Below are 17,875 nucleotides of genomic sequence, written 5' to 3' on the forward strand. Positions count from 1 at the left end.
AACTTTACATCATACTTTAAGTATACTACTACGTCCCTATTTAGGTATTAATTTGTACATATTTTGTTATATGAATAAATATATGAACATACAAAACATCAAAAGAAAGAACAGAGCATCTGCTTGTAAACAAACACATTTTATTCTAGCTTCATGCATTCTTTTTTGAAACACTTGAATGTGGGTAAGTTTCATAACATATGTATCATGTTCCTTAGTGAAGTAGAATTTATTGTTTTTTTTAGCAGTATGAGCAAAACTTTGGTAATTTGGACATTTTCACATAGATTTCATATATAAAACGTGGCAACAAAAATTACCGTGTTACATTTCATTCAGCAGTTTTACTGCAGGCTTATTTAGAAAACGTAAAGATGCTCACTTTCACGTTTTCTTTTCATAAATAAAGCTTCTTAATTATGAGTTATTATCAGGACAGTCATTAGTTACTGGATAATATCAAGATGCAGCAGGCTACCAGAAGCACAGAAAATAAGCTGCTTTTCTGCAGGGGGTCGACTGACCTCCATGACCACAGGACAGAAAAAGTTGAATCTTTGTCAAACGAATAGTCGACTTTCAGGTACAGACCCGCCTGATAAGCCTAAGAAGATGTTTTGCTTGCAACTTAACGAGTGTCTTTTTATAAATGAACGTGTGTAAAGCATATTAGAGTACTATATAAAGCAAAAACACAGCTCTTTCTCTATGACCTAAAAAGGACTTTCACTTCTGTAACCTAGTTTGGTTGATTCAGCCATATTAATATTATAATAATTTTTTTGACAAAACATGTTTGTTTTATGTGCATGATCTACATAGACTGTCATCTATTATAAAAACAGGATATAAAAACAGTTTGATTGCCTTTTTAAAAATATGTTTCTGCAATTCTGCACACAATTTACACAGCAGATATTTTGCTATATGCTATTTCAAAAAAGGGGAAGGATTTACATGAAATTAAAGTGGTATAACTAGGGGGTTGTATGCAAAACAAAGGTTTTTGCATAATATGTTGATTATAAATATGTTTTATTTACACTTTTTTTTGCTCCAAGTTTTGTGGCATTTAAAAATTTGAATGCCTTACAACTCTATAAATTACTTGCAATATATACTGATTAACCCCCCTTAAGTTAAAATGTATTTGTTATAATAATTTTTTTAAAAATTTGTTACAACTTTGATATATTTTGCTATTAATTATTCGTAAATTATTTTGTTTTTCATTTATATATTGATTAACCCCTTAAGTCGAAATGTATTTGTTATAATTAAATTTTTATAATTTTTTTAATTTGTTACAACTTTGATATATTTTGCTATTAATTATTCATAAATTGATTAGTTTTTCATTTATATACTGATTAACCCCCTTAAGTCGAAATTTATTTGTTATAATTACATTTTTATAATTTTTTTAATTTGTTACAACTTTGATATATTTTGCTATTAATTATTTGTAAATTATTTAGTTTTTCATTTATATATTGATTAACCCCTTAAGTCGAAATGTATTTGTTATAATTAAATTTTTATAATTTTTTTTATTTGTTACAACTTTGATATATTTTGCTATTAATTATTCGTAAATTATTTTGTTTTTCATTTATATACTGATTAACCCCCTTAAGTCGAAATTTATTTGTTATAATTAAATTTTTATCTTTTTTTTAGAATTTGTTACAACTTTTAAATATTTTGCTATTAATTATTTGTAAATTATTTTCTTTTTCATTTATATATTCAATGTAGTCTTTCAATGTATACTGCTTGAATTTAATGTGTTTGCATTTGACACATTTAAATTTTATAGAGCTTTAATAAAGGTAAAAAAAAAAAGATTAACTAGGGGGAGCTATAAAAAACACCTTTACTTCTTTTACTCACCTGTTTGACATCCGGAACATTAGCTGTTTTTTTGGTGGTCACTATTTGGCCAACTATTCCCATGTCAGAAGGAAACACAATTTCAGATTGAGGGTTGACAACATTCGCCTCGTATTTTATAATTTTTTTTTATTTGTTACAACTTTGATATATTTTGCTATTAATTATTCGTAAATTATTTTGTTTTTCATTTATATACTGATTAACCCCCTTAAGTCGAAATTTATTTGTTATAATTAAATTTTTATCTTTTTTTTAGAATTTGTTACAACTTTTAAATATTTTGCTATTAATTATTTGTAAATTATTTTCTTTTTCATTTATATATTCAATGTAGTCTTTCAATGTATACTGCTTGAATTTAATGTGTTTGCATTTGACACATTTAAATTTTATAGAGCTTTAATAAAGGTAAAAAAAAAAAGATTAACTAGGGGGAGCTATAAAAAACACCTTTACTTCTTTTACTCACCTGTTTGACATCCGGAACATTAGCTGTTTTTTTGGTGGTCACTATTTGGCCAACTATTCCCATGTCAGAAGGAAACACAATTTCAGATTGAGGGTTGACAACATTCGCCTCGTATTTCGAGGTAGGGGTGACATCAAAAAGGCACGTAGCAAGCTCAGGGATGCCGTTTCTCGCTCGGGACAGGAAATAGCTGCAGCGGTCAGCGTTCAACAGCAAACATATCCTCTGCAGGACCTTGTGCATGGCCTTTTCCATAATAGGCTGCGAATGCATTTCTTTGATCATATCAAAGATGATGTTGGCCTCCTGGATATGGCTGACATCCTTGAACGAGGCCGGATCTTTGATGTCAAGTTTCTCTGCAAAAGCGGCGGTGATGGCCTCGGATCGGACCTTCTTGTCGAAATACTCTTTGGCGAACTGAGGGTTATTCTCCAAGTACTTTTCCACGCTATCCTTGTCTGCCATTTTGAAGAGTGCTTCTCTGCTCGTCCTCTCACAGATTCATTACTTGTGGGGTGTCAGGATGAAAAGTGAAGCTTCTCAGTGATACCCTCCTTCAGATAGGTGCATCCTCCAGTGCAGAGATCAGAGCAGGTCTCCTCCGACAGGCTGCCAGAGAATAGTGGCTTACAAGCTGAATGGATCAAAGTGGCCGCTAATTAAAGTGACGTCATGACAATAAACCTCTAAGCTTTCTTAACCTGCAAATCCCCACCCTGATCATTTTACAGTCCAGTAAGAGTCAAACGCCTCTTTTTTCTTCCGAGGAGAAAGTGTCGACATATGACATAATATTTATCACAGCGGTTTGTTGATTAGACTGATGGTGTTTCTGATCTAATACGCCAGTCCTTATGGGTTCACTGGGCCCGTGATGTGCACAGGGACAGTGTCTTGCATGGTTTAGACAGATAAGACTGAACATGAAATCAAAAATCAAATGCTAAACAGTTTGTTGAAAAATGTTTCACCAGAATTCAACAGGTAAAATATATGATCATGCAAAAACTTTGCAAATGGTTATATTCAAACAGCAAATTCAAACTTCATTTAAAACATTTTATTCAAAGCATTTACTTTAGTTTGTTTTTGTTTGTTTTTCAAAAACGGTAAAAGTCTGATCTTGCGAAAACTAGGTTAGTTCATTTCGAAATCTCAAGCAATTTCAGCAGTAATTCATTCAAATAATAATGTAATTGAAAAAAAAGGTACATTAAGTGTATTTAGATTTTTTTAATGTTTTTGAAAGAAGTGTATATATATATATAAACAGAAATAATAGGATTAGCTCTGGAGGATGCACCTATCTGAAGGAGGGTATCACTGAGAATATATATATATATATATATATATATATATTACTGTCATGACAACTCTCGGAGGGATTGGCATGGTAATGTACATGACAATGTTAATGTATTTGGTCTTGGCGGAATAGATCTGCTACACTGCTGCAGAGCAAGTGCCGAGACTTGCTACTGCCAATACATCCACAACCTGCTGCTGTGAGCATGTAAGAAATATTGCTGCTGCACATATAACATACATGAAATAACCCCCATATAGCATACTTGAATCACCTCGTAGCAGATCTATACAGGTGGAGCTGGGGAAGGTGGAGGGTTTCTGAAGCAAGCCACAACTGCTAAGGCAAGCGCTAGTCATATATTTGAATGATGAGCAGCGAGCTCATTGGCTACCGATACAGGAGAGACATGGCTGTGCCATGTGATAATGATGTCATTAGGTCAGATTGCATTAGACCTATCGGACTGCGCCATCTAGAGTTGCATGCCAGAACTCTGTGTATGTATATATATATAAAGTGAAGTGACATGTGGCCAAGTATGGTGACCCATACTCAGAATTAGTGCTCTGCATTTACCCATCCAAAGTGCATTTACTACACACAGCAGTGAACACACACAAACCGTGAACACACACCCGGAGCAGTGGGCAGCCATTTATGCTGCGGCGCCCGGGGAGCAGTTGGGGGTTCGGTGCCTTGCTCAAGGGCACCTCAGTCGTGGTATTGAAGGTGGGAGAGAGTGCGGTACGAGACTCGAACCCACAACCTTTGGGTTATGAGTCCGACTCTCTAACCATTAGGCCACGACTTCCCCCACAATATATATACAGTGGGTACGGAAAGTATTCAGACGCCCTTAAATTTTTCACTCTTTGTTATATTGCAGCCATTTGCTAAAATCATTTAAGTTAATTTTTTTTCCTCATTAATGTACACACAGCACCCCATATCGACAGAAAAACACAGAATGTGATATTTCAGTTTTTCTTTTTTAATAAATCTGCAAAAATGTCAACAATTCTGTGTTTTTCTGTCAATATGGGGTGCTGTGTGTACATTAATGAGGAAAAAAAATTAACTTAAATGATTTTAGCAAATGACTGCAATATAACAATGAGTGAAAAATTTAAAGGGGTCTGAATACTTTCCGTACCCACTGTATATGTATTTGTCACACTGTAGGATTAAAAATGGATTAGTAAAGGCAGAATTATGAAAATAAATACTGATAAGTCACAGGATTGTCCCTTATATATGCTTACATTACTTAACTGCTTAAAATTAATGTTATGTAATATTTAATACAAAAAAGTTAATGGACAAGTGTTATGTCAGTCATCACCACCGAGCGCAAATGTCTTGTCCTTATTAAACTTAGCTCTCAAGCTCTGAAAGTAAGAAGAGAAATTCTCAGAATCTGGCTATTATTAGCATTTTTGCACTTTCTGCACCCAGAAAAGTTGCTGGACACCCAGGATCTATTTCCAACGATAGGATTAGGCCTGATCTGTCAGTTTGCCAGACATATAAAGGGATCTGTCTCCTTTTTTACTCTGATGTCTTGGAAGTATCAGGCATACAGAATGCAAAAAAAGAAAAAGCCTTGCATCATATGTACCTGGCTTTGTACATCCAGGATTAAGTAAAAGTGATTATGAGGATATCCTCTCTTGACGGGAGAGAGAGCGCCCGGCTTGGCACTTCAGAGCGCTCGCACGTTTACGTTCACAGTGAGGAGCTGACAGACACAGCAATGCTTAATTTACCAAGCTCACTATTAATTTAATTGGAGGTTGATGGATAAAATATCACACACGCAATGTTTTAAATAGCCAACTGTGTATGTAGGGTCTGATATGCCTGTAAACAAAAACAAACAAGTATGTTATGTATCTATTAATGGACTTTGAGCAGACAATTGCATAGAGAAGGATTTGAGATATTAGAAAGCTTATCTCAGGCTTGCAGTATAGTTGTTGACGCATATCTGTGCTGATACATGCAAGACAACATCAGCAGTCCATCAGCATCATCCAGTTTTCTGATATTTACCCGCTCATTCCCAGACAAACAAACAAAAACAATCTCCATTTGTGTGTCAAGGATCATCTGCTGCACATCAGCCTAAAAGCAAGATCTCATGAGCTGAGATTAGGCTTAGGTAGCTTGATATCAAGATCTGGTTTACTTCACTTGTATTAGTAATGTTGCAAATAAAGCATTGGAAGATTTAACAGTATTTGTTTGTACATAGATGTTTACTAAATGAATAAATAAATGCAGTGGTGAACTGAGTTTAAAACATTTTATTGTGTGAAAATTACACTGTGATATGAAAGACATGAAAGTCACATAAATCAGAATCCAGTACTCCATTGAGCAGTGTAATTATAGTTAGATTCTATTATATATAAGCTACTGTTCAAAAGTGTGGGGTGGTAAGATAATGTTTTTGAAAAAAGTCTCTTCTGCTCAGCAAGGGTGCAAGGCACAAAATAGTACAGTAAAAACAGTAATATTGTAAAATCATTTGTATATAAAGTTTTCTTTTTTTATTATATTTTAAAATGTAATTTATTCCTGTGATGCAAAGCTGAATTTTCAGCATCATTACTCCAGTCTTCAGTGTCACATGATCCTTCAGAAATCATTCTAATATGTTGATTTGCCACCCAAAAAAAAAAAAAATGTTTTTAATATATAATCAATGTTGAAAATAGTTGCACTACTTAATATTTTTGCGAAAGCTGTTTCCTTTTTTGTTTTCGGATTCTTTACTGAATAGAATTCTGAATGGATTTATAGAATAAGTTTGAATCAAAAAGCAGAATTTATTTGAAAAAGAAATCTTTTGTAACATTATAAATATTTATAAAAGTTTTTGTCACTTTTGATCAGTTTAATGCTTCCTAATGAAAGTATTAATTTATTTTAAAAAACTTTTGAACTTATGTGTCATTTTTGTTCTCTTTTTTTTGTTTTTTCTTAAGAGCAGGGGAATTTAGGTCATTGCAAACCTGGAGTTGTACCTCAACTACATAACTTACATCAGTGCAATGGTTGGCTCCAAAAGAGTCCTGAAAAACTCCACAGAGGTTATTTAAAAGACAGCAAATGTAAATATTCTGTACATGTATATGTGCTGATTGAACAAATAGTACATGGAATGAGAACTGGACTTTGATTTGCACTATCACTTAGTTTTCTGTTATCAACACACACACACACAAAAATAATTATTTCATTTTTAATAATTTTGTCGCTTTCAAAAGAATGAAACCCAGCCTCAAACAGCAACAGAGTGAATGAATGTAAGTTGGCAAATGTGAGCCAATTAGATACTATTGCAAACCTGAATACGTTTTTAAATGCAGTTTTACAAATGCTAGAGATGCGGCTTTCAAATGACAGATTGCTATCAAATAGCACAGATTCCTAACTGATGGCAAAGACTTGACAGAGCAGCCTTCAAGTGCTAGAGATTATTCATTGCGTTGAACCATTAGTTTTGTGAATTTTGTATGTTTTGTCAGGCCATGAAGAAATATAGAGCTATAATATAATATAATTCCACTAATGCCAACATTATTTCCGAGCCTATTCAAAAGAATGTTGTGGTTGATAGTATCAAATGCAGTGTTAACTACCATCGGATAAGAGCAGGTCATTTGAGACAACTCTGATGAGAGCAGTCTCAGTATTATGATTTGGTCTAAATCCTGTCTGGAAATCCTCTCTGATACCAAAGAACATAGTTGTGAGTGCCTTTTCTTGTATTTTTGGAAGAAAAAGGAGATTCAAGATCAGTCTATACTTAACATTCTCTAGACTTAAGTTGTACAAATGTAGACAACCCTTCCTCTCCTGTAGCAAAGAATGAATGGAATTGTTCCTCAGGGGTGTAAAATGCACTGTCTGATGCAATCTGTAGCAGATGGTTGCATGGTTATAATTTTTTTTCAGATAGTTACAATCTTGCAAGAATTTGATAAAGTCATTGCTGCTGTGCTGTTGGGAAATGTCTGAACCTGTTGAAGCTCTATTTCACGTTAATTTAGCCACTGTATCAAATAAATACCTAGGGTTGTGTTTGTTTTCTTCTGAAAGATTATAAAAGTAAGCAAATTCAGCAGTTTTCAATGCCTTTCTGTAGGAAGAAACACTATCCTTCCATGCAATTTGAAATTCCTCTAGTTTTGTTTTCTTCCAGCTGTGCTTCTTTTTTCCGGGCTTCTCTTTTTAGGGTGCAAGTGTGCTCATCATATCATGGCATTGGACTGTTCTCCTTAATCTTGTTTAAGCGTTAAGGAGCAACCGTGTCTAGAGTGCTAGAAAAGAGAGAGTTGATCGTTTCTTTTGCCACATAGAGTTCTTCTAAGCTAACTTTAACCTCCACGGAACCTTTGCATTGCACAAAAGGTTATTTATAGTATAAAAAAGTTATTTATATTATTTAAATGTTTTTAACACTAAGAAAAAAATGGTTCTGGGAAAAAAATGGAACACCCTTTTTTTTTTTTAAAGAGTAAAAAGTTCTACATTCACTGAACAGAAATGTTCCCTCTTTAACAGGCTTCAGGGAATGCATGCTCAAGCTCTTGTGCAATCCAGCTGCAACCTAGGGAAAAACACTTTCGGTGAAGAGCAAAGGTCAACGCTGCCATGTTCCCTGTGGATACCTAAAACACAGCTGTTATGTAAAACAGTTGTCCAATGACAGGGATGGTGGAGACTGAATTTTGGGTCTTTGGGTGGGATTATGAAATAACCCCAGAATCGCGTTCCTGTATAAAAGCACCTCGCAGGAATCCAGCTGCACCACTACAGATACACTTCAGATCAAGGTATGCACCTTGAGCATTAGGATTTGTTTAAAGGACAACAAAGTAATGAATTTTTAACCGTTACTAACGTACTCATTTTTCGCAGCTCAAGCTCAGAAGCAGCATGCTCAGGCTCTGCATAGCTCTCTGTGTCCTGGCGACAAGCTGGGCACAGGACTGTCTGGTGAGCAACATCACCGTCAAACAGGACTTTGACAGGATGAGGGTAAGTCTACCAGTATTTTTCTTCAATCCATATGTTGATTTTGAGCTTTCGTTTCTCATATCCACTGACCTTGCAGTATCAAGGAACATGGTATGCCGTGGCCAAGAAAGACCCTGTTGGTCTTTTCCTTCTTGATAATATTGTCTCCAATTTCAAAGTGGAGGAGGATGGAACCATGACAGCCACCGCCACTGGTAGAGTCATCATTCTCAAGTGAGTTTGAATGGCATTTTATGCTGTTGTTGTGCAAAAATTGCACTTAGGCAATAGAAACATATTTCACATACCGTTTTACACTTCAGCAATTGGGAGATGTGCGCCAACATGTTTGGCACTTTTGAAGATACCGAAGACCCCGCTAAGTTCAAGATGAAATACTGGGGAGCCGCAGCATATCTCCAGACTGGATGTAAGTGTAGATTTATCATAATTTATTATTATTATTTTATTATATACCAAGTTCTGTCATGAAACTCTAGATGGTGCAGACTATGGGTCCTTAACCTAACTGATGATATCCATAGTCCTAAATGACTTGTCACAAGCTGATTGGTTCCCGTTGCATACACAGCCAATGAGCTTGCTACTTTACATTTAAATGGCTGATTAGCATTTGCTTGAGCATTGCAGCGTGCTTTCAGAGTTCCTCTGAAACCATCCACCTTCCCCAGCTCCACCTGTATAGATCTGCTACGGGTTATTTTATATGCTATTTGTGCAGTAGCAGTGTGTCTTAAATACTCACAGCAGCATATCGGCTTATGTATTGGCAGTAGCAAGTTCCTGTACTTTCTTGCAGCAGCAATAATCTACAAATACAGCAAAACATTGTCATATCCATTACCATGCTAAAATCTTCAGAGAGTTCTCATTATAGAAATATTAATATATATATATATATATTGCTCTAAAAATTAATCAGGTAAAATTCATGAGTTTATTTTTTTAATTTTACTTTATTTTTTATTACATTATATATATTTTATTTATATTATACATGTTAATATAAGTAATATATATATATATATATATATATATATTTATTTATTTATTTCAATTATTTAACAATTTAACAATCGTTTAATAATTTTTCTTTATTTTTATATATATTTTATTTTATAATACATATATTTTTTGACGACTCAAATGCAAATGTCTTGTAAGCATGGTCCTTATTAAACCTAGCTTGTGAAATGTGAGTAAATCATGTTACGTAAAACCTGACAGCTCATCTGCTCATGACCTGTCTCTGACCGTTCCACAGATGATGACCACTGGATCATTGACACTGACTATGATAACTACGCCATCCACTACTCCTGCAGAGAGCTTGATGTGGACGGAACCTGCTTGGATGGTTATTCCTTCATCTTCTCCCGATATCCTGACGGCCTCAGGCCTGACGACCAGAGGAATGTGACTGAGAAGAAACAGGATATCTGCTTCCTGGGCAAATACAGACGTGTTGCACACACAGGTAAGATGGTTGCTCCTCATGAATTATTATTATTAGATTCAATCATAAGTTCTAAATGTGCTGACGTGTTTTTGTTTCTTTAATTGTGCAGGTTTCTGTGACACTGCCTAAATGACCACTACACAAAGAGCTTCCGAGGATGTAATCTGACATGTTTTATATTTCTAACTGATATGTAAATACAGACAATAAGCATAATCCTTAAAAAAAGAATGCATAATAATTTTGCAATAAGGGGAAGATGTTTAATAGTAATTTTGCATAGTAATAAGTGCATGATTTAACATTTTTTTTCCTTTTTTCAAATAAACTTTAAAAAAAGTACTGACTTCAGTTATTGATGCTTGTAAACTCACTGTCACCAAAGTTTTGTCTGAACTCATATGAACTAACAATACAAACAGAACTGTGGCAAATCAATGCTTTTTGTTTACAGAGATGCTAACAAAAATGTTGTGCAACTTGAACCATGATACAGAGTAACTGGTGTCAGCACACATATTATAGACCAGTATGAGGATGAGGAAATAATCACATTCGAGTATTAGAATAAAGGAAAGAGGAGAGATGAAAGTAAATCTTTATAGGTCTATATATACAGTACTGTGCAAAAGTCTTAGGCCATGAGTATTTTCACAAAAAAAAAAAAAAAAAAAAAGGTTTTTGCTGTAGTGTGTCAGTGATATCACTTTACATTTCCAAAACATTCCTTTTGCCATTAATTGTAATAATCCAGTGAGATTTTCGTTTGCACAAGGAGTCTGACAGCAGCATCTGATCTCACCATCATCCAGTCTGTCTGGAATGACATGAAGAAACAGAAAAAACTGTGCAATGTCTCCAAGATACTTGAGATAGGTCACCATGGTGTGCTAAAAAAAAAAATTTAAATATGAATGGGAATATACTTTATATTATATTTTTCTCATAAGAATTTCTGGGGGCGTGGCCAACATGCATTGGAGAAAAACATGTATTTCATAATGTGAGTTTCCCCCAAATTTCAATTGTTTTATTTCAATGAAAGGTTAGAATGTGAACTTTTTGAACGAAAGAGAAAAAGCTTATTTTTGATTTTTCACAGCCTCCTTTGCTCATATTTACCAAGGGTGCCAATATTAGTATATAATACATCGCTATAATATATACATCACTGTATATTAAATATTTAATTTAAAATGTACATGACGCATATTAAAAATAGAAACAATATTTATTTTGTATGTTATCTAAATATGTTGACTGAACAGTTTAAATAACCCAAGTAGGACATTAGGAAAGATTCTACAAATTTATTTGGACTCCTTGTCCAGTGAAATAATGCATGACACTTCCCTGGAATTCTCCTCCGGCTACGGTGCTTCACCTAATCCCATCTTTATATAGTTTTACACACAGTCTAATTCAAGACAGAATTGGTTTGCCAAGTCAGGACTGATGGATGCTTCAGAGGTACCATGAGGATACAAGGGGAAACTAGGAAACAAACCACAGTCTTTTTCCTTTATTCATATACGTGGAGTACACAATTCAGTGAAGGACTCTGTAAATAATCTTACTTTTGAGGTACAACACTGATTAAAAACTAAAAAAGGGGAATATGCTAAATATTGTTTTATTTATCGAGATCAACCTTATCACCGAAAGAGAAATAAGAAAATAGCATTTACATCTGAATTCATAAATTAAAATATTTTTAAATATACCCCATGTAAACTGATACTTTTGTGAATATTCCAGGAAAGAATATTCCTTTTTTTTTAAATTCAAATTTAAAAATTTGACGCTTCTTATTCTTAAAAACAGTAATAAAATACCTGTTACTATAAAATACTGAAGCAATTCTTTGGAATGGTGACTATAATAAAAGTTTTTAAAAAATCATCCTACATCATAAGATTTCTATGTTTCAGAAGCGTGTGTTTTAGCTGAAGCAGTAGTCGAGGTGGGCGAGCAGCTCTCTGTGCTGGCTGGTGGGGTAGGAAGCGCCACAGTTCGGACACTCCAGCAAACTCTCATCTAGTAGGTTATGGACTTTAGATGGAGACGTGGTTCGATCTTGAATAGTCAATCTCTCAAAATCCATCCTGTTACAGGAGCTGGGCTCAGAGAAGCGAGACTCTCTCTGCTGTTTCTGAGGCACAAGGTCAAAACAGGCACATTAATATGACACACATGTCAATGATCATGTCAGGACACATCACGGAACATCTCCGAACTCACGGCAGACTCCAGGCGTGTAATCTGGTCTCTGGCCTTCCGAAGCTCTTTCAAAACTTTATGCAGCTGGTGCTGTAGAGTTTGACGGTCCAGTTTTTCATTTTCAGATTCTCTGGCCGACAACTGCATCTAATGATGGTCAGTGACAAAAAAAAAAAATTTAAATAATCTTTAACAATTTAGTTTTAAATTCTATTTTTGTCATTTTCAGCAAAACTTAACATTTGATGACTCCATATTTTCCCTATTCAATAATACATGGGATTGTATTTTTAAAAATTAAGTTGGTGGACAACATTTTCAAATATTTATAATTTTTTCACAAAAAAAAAGTGTTTTGTTTTGTTTTTAAGAATATTAATACTATGCTCACAGACGACTGACTGAATTGCATTTTTAACGTATTTTTTAGAATTAACAGAGTCACACACACACAAATAAAATAAAGTGTATCATATCATTTAAGCCAGGAATGAAATCAAGAAGCATGCTGGATGTTTCATTCACAGCTCTACTATTAAAAGCTGGTGTTACAGGATGATACAAATACCTGTTGTTCCAAACTAGCGATTCTTTTCTGCTCCTCCTGCTGAGTCATCAGGGATTTCTGCAGTAGATTCACCTTTCAAAACAGAAAATGTTTAGCTTTTAAACTTAAATTTTTTTTGCAGATATTGTTAATGCACACATAAGATGCTTCAAAAGAAATGAGCAGTTATAAACCAATATATCAGGCAGGGCTGTGTTTCCTGAAAGCATTGTAGGCCACTTTAGGCTATGCTTTTGGAAAAGCCAGTATGGACTGTTCAATCTGTTAATATTTGGCCATTTTGAGATCAGCTTCAACTGATAATAGTGACCAATTGTTCTATCAACAACAATGACATTCATATTTTATGAAACTGCAAAAAATAACTTTCTTACTCAGTAGCTTTGTCGTTTTCCAGTACAAATATCTAAACATTCTTAAATCAAGGTACAGTTACTTGAGAAGCAGAATGTTCATTTTTAAATCGCGTTTTCTGAAAAATGCATCAAAATCATGTGTTTATAGTTAAAACAAGAAAAAAAGTCTATCAGCGGAGTAAGAAAAATATAAACTTCATTTAAAGGTGAACCAATTTTTTTCTTAACCCACTGACAGATTTTTATTTTTTTTGTTTTTTTTCCCTTCTTAAGTAAATGCATCTTGCTTTCAAAAATGTTAGATTTTGTAACTGAAAGTAAGACAAAAATACAAAGTAAGAAATTTGCATTAAACATCTGTACCTGCATCAGTAGTTCGGCCACCCTCCTCCTCTCCTCCTCCAGCTCTCCCTGCAGTCGAGCGGCTCGCTCTGATGAACGCCTCCTCTCCTCCTGCAGAGCCTCCCGCTCACGTTTCCTCTCCTCCAGGAGCTGCTCCCGTGCCTGAGCTGCTTCCCGGCTCTTCTCCTCATACCTTCCTCTCAGATCCTCCAGTTCTGTCTGGACTCGGGTGACTCGGGCCCGTTCGGCCTCAAGTTCATGCTGAGCCACCTGCCCAGACTGGCCTGAAGAAACAAGAAGAGAGAATGAATGATGTTACTGGATTATACAGACCCTATATGGATGGCCATTTGGAGTATTTTCTATTCATATTTTACCATCTGAATTGGCTTCTTTGTGCTGTTGTTGGAGTGCTTGATTTGTTTCATTTAACTGCGTCTCTAACTCTTTGGTCCTGGCCAAAACACCCTTAACGTAGGCCTCCCGCTGCTGGTCATAAACAAGCCAGTTATGGTTCTTCTCCAGGGCCTGGACTCAAAGACAGAGAGAGGAACGACATGAGTCTGGAAGAAACACCAGGAAGCTCTTATCTGAACTCTTGAGATGTGAACTCACGTCTCGCAACTGCTCCTGAACCACCGCAAGCTCACCAGACGGAACCTGTCAGGAGACCAGTGACACATAAACGTCAAAAAATGAAATAGCAAAGAAGCACAATGCATCTCATAAATGATAAAAAGGAAAGATAAAACCTTTTACATCTTATTAACATCTTATATTTAGAAATTAATTAATTAGAGGTTTGAGAACCTCCAAATGTAATGCATTGTAATGAAAAGTCCTGTTTATAAACGAAGCACATTTTTGACTGATGCCCTGTTGGACTTACAGGAACTTCAACCAACAGGCCAACAATCTCTTAAAGCAGCACTACGTAACTTTTTCTGTGTTCAAAATTTGCTAAATGTATATAATGAGCGAGAACATCATGAATTCATCTTCCAAACCGCGTTTTTGTCTTATTCCGAATCACTGAACATTAACCTTAGTATAGTGTAGGTAGCACTGATTTTCTGAACTTTTCTAGATCAATGAAATCAGTTAACTCTGGTTTGCACTTGGGGAAAAAAATATCACGCAATATGTTAATAGTTATTATAAAATAGCATGAGTATAATATTTAAGTATCAATAAACTGTAGTTCAAATATTATATTCTTAAGAATTAGTTGTGGTCTACTAGCATCACTCCCTCAGCACTAGTTAGGTGACTTATACTGAAATAAGTCACCTTACAGTGAAATACTGCCATCTAGTGTGTGAACCTGACCATGACTTCATTTGCCTGGAAATATCCTTATGCTAAATGACAGGATATTACATAAAAAATTGTGCTCATTTTAATAAGCCCACAAGAAAATATGCACATAACAAGAAAGTAATTTCCGTAGCTGTTTCAGGAATGATAAATAGTAATAAATTATAACTGATGAGAGAGAAGGCAAATCAAAGAATGTATGTGTGTGGATAGATAGATAGATAGATAGATAGATAGAGTAAAAACAGCAATTTGTGAAATATTACTCCAATTTAAAATAAATGTTTTGTATTTTTATTGTATTAAAATATAATTTATTCCTGTGATGGCAAAGTTGATTTGGTGCTTAATTATTAATAATGGTTCTTATTATTATCAATGTTGCTTACATTTTTTTGAGGAAACTTCCCTCAACTGCAGTAATCTTTGATGAACAGAAATCTCAAAAGAACAGTATTTATCTGAAATAGAAATCTTTTGTAACTTGATGTACCCTTGCTGCTAAAAATATATATTTTCTTTGTTTAATCTTACACCAAACTTTTGAATGGTAGCAAATTGTGGTTTCCACAAAAATATGAAGCAGCCATTTCAACATTGATCGTGTGACACTGAAGACTGGAGGAATGATGCTGAAAATTCAGCTTTGATCACAGGAATAAATTAGATTTTAAAATACATTCAAATAGAAAATGGTTCTTTTAAATTGTAGTAATATTTCACAATATTACTGTTTTACTGAAAGAGCATGAGAGACTTTCGAAAATATTTTTAAATCACAATTATTCCAATAGAAACTCCACATTTTATATTAAAGGGGTCATATGATGTTGCTAAAAAGAACATTATTTTGTGTATTTGGTGTAATGAAATGTGTTTATGCGGTTTAAGGTTAAAAAAACACATTATTTTCCACATACTGTACATTATTGTTTCTCCTCTATGACCCGCCTTTCTGAAACGCGTCGATTTTTACAAAGCTCATCGGTCTGAAAAGCAAGGTGTGCTCTGATTGGCCAGCTATCCAGTGCTTTGTGACTGGCTGAATACTTCAAGCGTGTGACGGAAATGTTACGCCCCTACCATACCGCGATGCTGTGTACCGTGAGCGGAGGCCGGCGGGCGGGCTTGTGGCAACCACACGTGACGACCCCGGGCTGGACTCCGCTTCGTCCACGGTGAAAACGCGAATGAAAATCCACATGAAGGGTCTAAAGTCGACTCCCCTACCTTTTGTTTCTCAAGTGTGTCACACCTCTCAGAAACGGCACAATACTTGTTTTTCAGGTCTTCGGTCTCCTTCGAGAGAGCCTGAAACTGTGTCTCTCGCTGTTCAGCCTCCTGTTGTTTCTGCTCCAGCTGGCTCTGCAGTGAAGACACCACGTCCCCGTGAGCGGCGCGCAGCTGCTGTCTGAGGCTGGAGATCTCCTGCTCCTTCCCCAGCAGCTGCTGCGAGTTCCTCTCCCTCTGCGTCTCCAGGGCCAAGATCCTCTGCGACACCACAGAGTCGTAAAAAGGGACAAATACCTTCATAATAATACTCTTGAGTCTTTCACTTCAAGAAACAGACATGAAGAAATGTCAAACAAACTGCATACACACATCCAGACTGACACACAGACAGCTTTCTTGTCATTTTAAACAAAGCACCTTCAGATTTCAGGTATAAAGGCATAAATTCACCTCCAGAAGTTTGGCTTTGTCCGAGTCTGGATGCGTGTTTGGATGTCTTCCAGCTCTCTTCGTGTCCTCCAGACTTTTCTTCAGCTGCTGGTTCTCTCTCTTCAGTTTCTCGATCTCTATCTCCATTGATTTTGAATGGCTGCTTTTAAAGCCCAGTTTATTCACGAAAGTCTCCTTGGCCCCCTTCGCCGCCATGCCTGGAGTGATATCTGGACATAAAAGACAGTAAAACTAACCATAACAAACTCGAAACCAACGTTCATCTAGAAAGTACAATACAGATATAGCGAATAGTAAACAGCGAAAGTCCAGAAACATTTCTTGAAAACATTTGTGATTAATTATTATTATTTTTGCAGAAAATTTACTTTTTGATGAATAGAAAGTTCAAAACAAAAGCCTTTAGGTAAAATATAAATCTTTTGCATGTTTTAGTATCATTTTTAATCAATTTAATGCATCCTTGCTGAATACAAGTATTCATTTCTATAAAAAAAAAAACTCACTAACAACAAACTTTTGAAATGTAGTATGACTTACATTTCGAAATAGACAACATAAGTCAAGTTGTATGTTTTATATTATACATTTGAAGCATCATAAAATTAGTCGCAAAATTATTGCTTTTGATGACTCCGTTTCTATTTGAGGGCATTGGAAGCTACAGTGTTGAATACCTTCTCATCAGTCAGTCAGTCACTTTAAAAAACAGTCAATGATCTGATGCTGGCAAATGAGAAGAGTGTGAACGTTTGGGGCAAGGTCAGTGGTGCTGCTGTGCGGGGGATGATGTTTGGGTTTTAGTGCTGCATCTGCACTAAACTGCAATAATCTGCACTAATGACACTGCAGGCTGATGCAGCTGTTTATCACTCACTAGAGCATGCACGCACACACACACAAACTCGCCATACAGAAGTACAACACGGGCCTCCTATTGCTCTGGGTATACTGTAGTAGAGGGTTTGTTTGAGATTTGGGTGTTAAAAGACTGTCGTCCAATTTGGGTCAGAAATCCTCCACACTCTTGCAACAGTATTCCTTTGTGCTTACTTAGTAACGCAACATCCGTTTTAGAAATCCAGCTAATCCAGGATTCTGCAAGAGAGGAGGGAAAGAGCGCGAGTCTCTCAGGATTTCCAGTTTAATAAATACTGAATGATGGGAGTCCCCACACACACACACACACACACACTCACGCACA

At 35.5% G+C, this 17,875-nt stretch overlaps 3 protein-coding genes and 1 long non-coding RNA gene across 5 annotated transcripts in view; 2 read left to right on the forward strand and 2 right to left on the reverse strand.

Annotated features, from left to right (window-relative positions):
* The window catches only part of LOC107557364 (cone cGMP-specific 3',5'-cyclic phosphodiesterase subunit alpha'-like), a 15,103-nt gene extending 12,116 nt beyond the window's left edge, over positions 1 to 2,987 (reverse strand). The window contains exon 1 of the mRNA XM_016240757.1: positions 2,366 to 2,987. Within this exon, the coding sequence (XP_016096243.1) occupies positions 2,366 to 2,833 (468 nt within the window). The 5' untranslated portion in view covers positions 2,834 to 2,987. The remainder of the gene's footprint in view (positions 1 to 2,365) is intronic.
* LOC107557365 (uncharacterized) overlaps positions 1 to 15,633 on the forward strand; it is a 24,753-nt gene extending 9,120 nt beyond the window's left edge. Inside the window, exon 3 of the long non-coding RNA XR_001605382.1 lies at positions 15,613 to 15,633. This is a non-coding gene — a long non-coding RNA (uncharacterized lncRNA). The remainder of the gene's footprint in view (positions 1 to 15,612) is intronic.
* On the forward strand, positions 8,431 to 10,326 carry LOC107557363 (retinol-binding protein 4-A-like). Of its 2 annotated transcripts, XM_016240754.1 has the most exons (6): positions 8,431 to 8,521; positions 8,607 to 8,726; positions 8,803 to 8,939; positions 9,029 to 9,135; positions 9,991 to 10,203; positions 10,295 to 10,326. In XM_016240754.1, exons 2-6 carry the CDS (start codon positions 8,625 to 8,627, stop codon positions 10,312 to 10,314), a joined length of 579 nt encoding a protein of 192 aa, XP_016096240.1. In that variant the 5' UTR covers positions 8,431 to 8,521; positions 8,607 to 8,624; the 3' UTR covers positions 10,315 to 10,326. The 2 variants fall into 2 exon arrangements, with proteins under 2 accessions (XP_016096240.1, XP_016096241.1); XM_016240755.1 differs by lacking the exon at positions 8,431 to 8,521 and having other exon boundaries at positions 8,542 to 8,726.
* On the reverse strand, positions 11,926 to 16,888 carry cep55l (centrosomal protein 55 like). Its single transcript, XM_016240751.1, has 8 exons — positions 16,672 to 16,888; positions 16,219 to 16,479; positions 14,287 to 14,331; positions 14,049 to 14,199; positions 13,693 to 13,955; positions 12,974 to 13,045; positions 12,427 to 12,552; positions 11,926 to 12,337 (listed from the first exon to the last, which is right to left on the reverse strand). The coding sequence occupies exons 1-8, from the start codon at positions 16,864 to 16,866 to the stop codon at positions 12,128 to 12,130; spliced, it is 1,323 nt and encodes a 440-aa protein (XP_016096237.1). The 5' UTR covers positions 16,867 to 16,888; the 3' UTR covers positions 11,926 to 12,127.
* Between the last annotated feature and the right edge of the window lie 987 nt (positions 16,889 to 17,875).

The sequence above is a fragment of the Sinocyclocheilus grahami genome, unplaced genomic scaffold (assembly GCF_001515645.1).
Source record: "Sinocyclocheilus grahami isolate Dianchi unplaced genomic scaffold, SAMN03320097.WGS_v1.1 scaffold599.1, whole genome shotgun sequence".
NCBI classification, from domain to species: domain Eukaryota; kingdom Metazoa; phylum Chordata; class Actinopteri; order Cypriniformes; family Cyprinidae; genus Sinocyclocheilus; species Sinocyclocheilus grahami.